The sequence below is a fragment of the Priapulus caudatus genome, unplaced genomic scaffold (genome assembly GCF_000485595.1).
Source record: "Priapulus caudatus unplaced genomic scaffold, Priapulus_caudatus-5.0.1 Scaffold452, whole genome shotgun sequence".
Lineage (NCBI taxonomy): Eukaryota > Metazoa > Priapulida > Priapulimorpha > Priapulimorphida > Priapulidae > Priapulus > Priapulus caudatus.
Genome location: NW_014577513.1, coordinates 162,497 through 169,081, shown reverse-complemented (window position 1 = coordinate 169,081; position 6,585 = coordinate 162,497). Strand labels below are relative to the sequence as shown.

At 42.0% G+C, this 6,585-nt stretch overlaps 1 protein-coding gene across 1 annotated transcript; it reads left to right on the top strand.

Annotated features, from left to right (window-relative positions):
* The first annotated feature begins 607 nt into the window (after positions 1-607).
* On the top strand, positions 608-6,080 carry LOC106810558 (sequestosome-1-like). The gene is made up of 7 exons (XM_014813941.1): positions 608-801; positions 1,364-1,474; positions 1,801-2,021; positions 3,376-3,616; positions 3,918-4,168; positions 4,342-4,669; positions 4,985-6,080. The coding sequence occupies exons 1-7, from the start codon at positions 657-659 to the stop codon at positions 5,128-5,130; spliced, it is 1,443 nt and encodes a 480-aa protein (XP_014669427.1). The 5' UTR covers positions 608-656; the 3' UTR covers positions 5,131-6,080.
* The last annotated feature ends 505 nt before the right edge of the window (positions 6,081-6,585 follow it).

The window sequence follows — 6,585 nt, the reverse complement described above, 5'->3', positions numbered from 1 at the left end:
TTGTTATATGTGATAAATCGAATTTGTATATGTGATAAATCAAATTTTATATGTGATAAATCAACCATAAAACAAAAATCGAATTATGAAACAAAATACATGCCATAATAGACCCTCTCAGCAACAGTTTCTGATCATGGACTACAGTACATGCAATGTATCGTTTTCAAATGTTGAAATGTATGTAGTAATAGTATTATATGTAGAGCAAGCATAGCTTCTTCGTTTCTGCCGTTCCATATTGGAACATCCTCCACGTTTCCTTCTCCTTTCGTTAATTGTAAAATTGATGCTTTTTATACTGCAATCTGCAGTTTTGATCTGTCATATATCTCTCCATCTAATCCCTACTATTACTACGACTAAATACAATAATGTTACTCAACAAGAGTAGGGGGTAGTAACCCTACTCTTGTTGCGTTACGTTATTGTATCTCTCTGTAACTAATTATTATGAGGTTACAGTGAATCTTGCTAAATCACTGTGTAATGCATAACAGTGTTTTACACAGCACAGTACACACAGTGCACTAATGTGTGTGTGTGCGTGCATGCGTGCGCGCACATGTGTGTATATATTGTATTGTATATCACAAAGCCCTTGATTTATCAATGCACATTATGTATTCTCAGATATCTCAGAACAACCAACAATCATGCAAATTACTGTGAAAGCATTTACGAAGGACGAGATCCGTCGGTTTGATCTTGTGGGGACAAAGTTTGCAGCTATGCATCAGCAGATACAAGATATCTTCCCAGCATTGAATTCAAGAAATGATTTTACCCTCTCCTGGAAAGGTATGTATGATTATATTGGAACATTATTGTGGTTTTTCAAAGTACATTCATTTAATTGTATTTGTTTGCACATTCACATTTATAATGTAAGTTTCAATTGATTCCCCATGTGCATACGTATCACAACCATGCAACTAGGGGTAGGACGATTCCTCGACATGTAGATGTTACGCAATACAAACCTTAACGATACTCCTAGATATGTTTGACCATTCGTGATACACATATCGATATTCTCCTAACTAAAATCAATATATAGTTTAGTAGCGTAGTTTATCCCAAAGCAAAATAAACATAATGCAATTCACAAGTCCATAGCGGTTATATACTATAAGCCTTGATTGGTAAGGTCCCGGTTGAGTGTGTAGTTTGCTAGGTAGTTTCTCTTGAAAGTGTCGTGATACGTATCGTACAATGCAGGCTGTATCGTGATACGGATCGTATCGTGAGCTACCTGTATCGTCCCACCCCTAGTAGCAACTGAGCAGTGGTTTAAGCAGTCGTTAAGCTCACTACACACCTACCTGCTACCTCTAAGTTTTCTCGGGCTTCTGCTTTGCAGATGAGGATGGAGATGAAGTTAACTTCTCCAGTGATGCAGAGCTGTCGGATGCCATCAACTATATGCAACTCCAGCCAGATAACAAGAACCTGATGCGTGTGTATGTTAAAGGTAAGAGTACGCTGTCATCACAGGTGTTTGTTATAGCATAACTAACCAGCTAATATGCACGAGTATACAATAAAGTATTACATGTTTAGTCATGCTATTATGTACGATCCACTGTGCAGTGCAAAATTACATGTTAGTAGATATAACCATAGGAATCGTGGCACTTCACACTTATTTCTCTACTATATATTTTGGTTATTTGCTGTTGGTTTCACAAAGGAGTGAGCCGAGCTTCGTGATTTCACAGGTGCTGCTTATGCTAGTGCATTTCTCTGTTACGTTTTCTGGTTAAATGAGACATTTTTTTTCATTTTTGCTTTGCGCAGTCCCTGAGGCCGTCGACGCATGCGATGGGTCCGGAGCGGAACATGTGGGCGTGGTGTGTGACGCATGCGAGGGACGGGTGCTCGGCATCCGCTACAAGTGCATGATGTGCCCCGACTTTGACCTGTGCGCGACCTGCGAGAAGAAGGGTCTCCATGAAGAGCATGACATGATGCGCATCTGCACGCCACGCCAGGGCCACAGCCCGCACATGCCGTGGGCGGTAAGCACGCTACGCTGACTTACGCGAAGCCGCTCACGCACTGTCTCACGCGTTGTTTTAGCCGGGCCTTGTACTGGTGGTTTCCATAAAGATTCGAGAATTTCAGGCAAAGTTCCCTTACAATTGTAACGAGTTGGGTTTTCGTAGTATAGGCACAATTGGTCTTTCCTTTGTTCTAGTATATTATATATATACAGTGTTTTCCCTTGCCAAAAAGGTCAGCGAGGCGGTAAAATTGTTTCGGTGGTTGCGCAATGCGAACACCGAAGGTGATCGCCATGCTAGGGGGGTTCCGGGGGCATGCTCCCCAAAATTTTTAAAAAAAAGGTGCAATTTGGTGCATTCTAAGCTATTCTGAACACATATATATGAGACTCTTGAATCACTTTTTAAAGTTGTCAAAAGGAACAAACAAGCTTCTAGGAAATGTTTTACTTTCGTTTTTCTCCTCCCCAGTCCTCGGTACCCCCATGCATAGATCAATGCTGCCGCATATCCGCAAAGTTACAAGTGCCTAGAATCTTGAAGTATATACAGTTTACATTTCTTCTAGATATCTAACTGAATAAAAATAGTCGACTTTCTACGTAAATAAAAGTGCCGAATTCAGTTAACAGCTTTGATTACGTGTGTATAAGGTGTCACTGGTCGTGCCCTCACTGCCCACGATAACCCCTGCGACATATGAACTTATTGTTATGCGGTCATAAAAACACTGGGCTACGCTACAGGCCGCAGTCGATTTCTTAAACTGTCACGAGGTTTTGTTATGCGCTGAGGGAGTTTATGCCCTCGGCTTTAGATGTTTTGGATATCCTGTCTACATTCAGGAACGGAGCGTACTAGAATGCTAATACTAGAGAGCATTCTAATACGCTCCTGTTTACAAGTGTCTAAACTGCCGTTGCGATAACCGTAGTATTTCAGCGTAATATGAGGGGAAAAAGTGCCGGTCAGGAGGACCGGCAGTTTCGTAGAGATGGTGGCCGAAGCAAAAACTTGGTGGCCTCGGGCTTCCGGGTCGGCACTAATTTCGAACGCTGTCAATAAAGTGTAGTTTATTGATGGAAGAACAGTGATTTTCGTCAGCGAGACGGTGTTTTTGGATAAATTTCTGCATGGCGGGTGAGATTAGAGCGAGGCGGCTGCCTCGCTCGTGCCAATGCAGGGGAAACACTGTATATATATATATACACAAATATATACATGTGATTGAGATTGAACATTTTGGTTGTAAAAGTTTAGGTACATTACTGTAAAAGTAGAAGAATGATATGTGAACAGTGTAATTCTGTGAATATACTACCCTGGCCAATCTGGAAACAGTTCTAAAATATCCCAATTCTATTTGTAGGACTTCACCCCGCCCCATTGGTTCCGCCATTGGATGCGCGCTGCTCGTGGTAGAGGCCGTGGTCCGTGGAATGGTTGTGGAGGTCCTGGTATGCAGCATGGTCCACATGGAGTGCCACCGGGAGCAGCCCCCCCAGCAGATGGAGCCACCCCTAACAAGGGCGCAGATGGTGTAGATGCTTCAGCTGAAGAATATCTAAAAACTGTCGGCGAAAATGTTGCCGCCATGTTGGATCCATTGGGTATGTATATGTGCGAATGAGATGCAAATGCGATTATTCTAGAAAGTGAAAGCTTACATTGACACAGTCGCGTATTTGTTCGTCTAGAAAACCTGCACGTTAATCCACTTGGCTTGGTTGTTCTCGTGGTCACGCTCTATGCTGAATATGCCCATAAAAACGCATTCGTTTTGACAGCTTCTACGAAATTTGCATTCTCGTATTTACACGTGACGGTAGTCGAGCAGAAAATCTATCAGTTGTGGTGTTGCGATGGGGCTTGTAGTAGCACCGAATGCTAAATCAAAATTTTCACGTTTAGGCATCAGTGTTGACATCGACGTCGAAACAAATGGCAGGCGGATGGGAGCCGGGCACTGTGGTGGCCCACGTCATACACCCCAGTTTCCCGGTGGCCATGGTCCTTGGCACGGCAGAGGTAGATATGCGCATTGCACTAGGAATGCGGGGAAGGGTAAAGAAGAAACTAAACAGCCTGAGCCGGAAGAGAAGATGGAGACTGGCGAAGGAAGCCCCAAGAAGGCCAAGCAGGTCCCACAGAAAAATGCTGAGGTAGGCACGGTAAAAATTCAGAAACACATACACCATGCATTTTCAATTTGGTAACATGTGGGAAGTCGCATAACATGTATTGTCTCATAATGTGAATTCAATTGTTATTTATAGACGTTGTTATCGATGAGCTTGCATAGGTGCCTAATACAAATTTGTTTGTTTGCTGACAGGCACCGCAACCTGCCCAGCAAACGGCTACAGCCGAAACAGGCACACCTCCTGAGGATAACAATGGTTGGACCCAATTGACTGATGAAGAAATTAAACAACTCGGTAGTGCAGTCCAGGAAGAGATCACCACAAACAAGGCTCAGGGAAGCACAGAGCAGCCTGCCACGGCCGAGACAGATGATAAAGAGAAGCAAGCAGGGACAGCACAAGCAAATCTGAGTCCAGCCGCCTCCACTGAACAGCAGTCGGGGCAGATGTACCCCAACATTTTGCAGTTCGTTACAACTACAAGTGGTCCACAGCAGCCAGCCAAACCGAGACATGCAGGTATGGGAGTTTCATCATTGTAAGATTGTAGCCATTATGCATTATGATTTTTATTAGGACTTGTCTGATTCTATGTATGAAACAAGATGTGGCTATTATAAGGTTTTTAGCGAATATGTATTGGAGTGTTTCTTTGAACAAAGCAAGATGGCATAGTTAATTGTATTTTTTAATATATAGACATTTTTCCTGTCGATATGTTAGTTTGCGAGAATAAAGTTCAAATACAATTCTGCTAAGTCATGTGAGTGCATGAGGTGTATAATTATGTCTACTCTATATAATCTAATTCCATTTTTATTTCTGACATTTAAGATCCGAGAATTGCTGTAGCACTGGACCAAATGTTTTCAATGGGCTACGTTGATGACAATGGATGGCTGACACATCTACTGGAGGCAAAGAGTGGTGACATCAATGCTGTGCTGGAAGCCATGCAGGGAAACCGCACTACCAACTGAATCAGGGGGACAGGCTTGAAACGGACCTGCCATGCTTTAATTTCACAAGTCCTCCCTATAATCCCGTAATCAAACTCAGTGCACGGATATTACGATGTTCTTTTTTGAGGCCGCAAAATTCGGATGAGGGCTAGCTATCAGGGTTTATCAAATTTAATATGGTAATTATGTTTTTGGATAAAAACTGGTCTGGCAGGTCTGTGTCAGTACTGGCCTGGGGAGCAACCAGCTTTATCTCACACCAGCGTTTATGCTACATGTACTATTCAACAACAGGTGCTTTGGCGATTTGACACCGACGTGGTGACATCCAGCTTGTTGCTCCCTCTAACACGATATTAATCGATATTTATATTTTACTGGTGTGCGGTTAGCTAATAGCTTATGTGCCACTTATATTGTAAGCGGTGTCCAGTAAGTTGCGAGTGGTTGTTGCTGCTGCGCGGCATCACCAATACGAAAGGTTTTGCACCGATCCAGTGTGTCTAGGCCAATGGCCGAAGCTACAAAACTAGACACGTGTGTGCTGGGCATCGCATTAGATGTGTTACGTGAAGTGATAGTTTGGTTTCATGTATCTACCTCTGTTTACTTGCTTGTTACCGTTCAAAAACGCAGCCTCGGTTCGTGCTCGACCCAACACATAATGGTAATATAATCTCAGTTAAGGCGCAATCGATATCAGTTGTTCAAAGTTTATCACCGATTGTTAATCGTTGAAAGTATTAAATTCAAAAATAAAGATAATTTGATCAACTTTACGACCAGCTACATTAATAAGTATTACTAACGGTAAAATTCTGGTGCATATATAATATAATGATGTCGTGTAATCGATGCATCACGTACTACAAATGTACTTTATTATAGTTGTGTGCATATTGTTCATTATTGTGTATTTAACGGGCAAGGCCAGTGCGACTAATAAATCATTACGACTGGAAAATCTACTTTTTTGTTTCATGCATATTTACTTGTACTATTCATATACATATATAATATATACAAGGACATCTCGTTCATTGTGTGATAATTTACAGTAAAAACAAATCTATATGCTACACACTGAATTCCTTCTGAAAAGCTGATGCCACATAGACGTAATACATATATAACATGACACGTAGACAAATTTATTTCTGGTACTTGTGTAAATGCGTTTTTAAATGAGACCCAGTAGACTCGATTATCAGAAGAATCATGTAAAGCATATTGCAAGTGCTTCAACACATTGCAATCAGAGTCGACACAATTTTCGTTAAAAACTTAGACATACTAGTTCTTAACAAGTGCCGCGGAGTGACAGCGCTCATCTAAAGTCTACTGCAGTGACTCTGTGGTGGAGTGGTGGGATTCTAGTAAACCCTGTTAGTCCCAAATGTGTTCACATACACGCCGAAACAGTGGAAGGCACAGGGATGGTATCAGGAACCTTCTCAAAGGAATGTTCATTGG

Bases quoted from the DNA above. Each gene is read 5' to 3' on its own strand.
- LOC106810558 (XM_014813941.1), top strand. From the start codon at position 657: ATGCAAATTACTGTGAAAGCATTTACGAAGGACGAGATCCGTCGGTTT. The intron at 1,475-1,800 runs GTAAGAGTACGC...TGCTTTGCGCAG, and splicing joins GATGCGTGTGTATGTTAAAG to TCCCTGAGGCCGTCGACGCA. The intron at 3,617-3,917 runs GTATGTATATGT...TTTCACGTTTAG, and splicing joins CGCCATGTTGGATCCATTGG to GCATCAGTGTTGACATCGAC.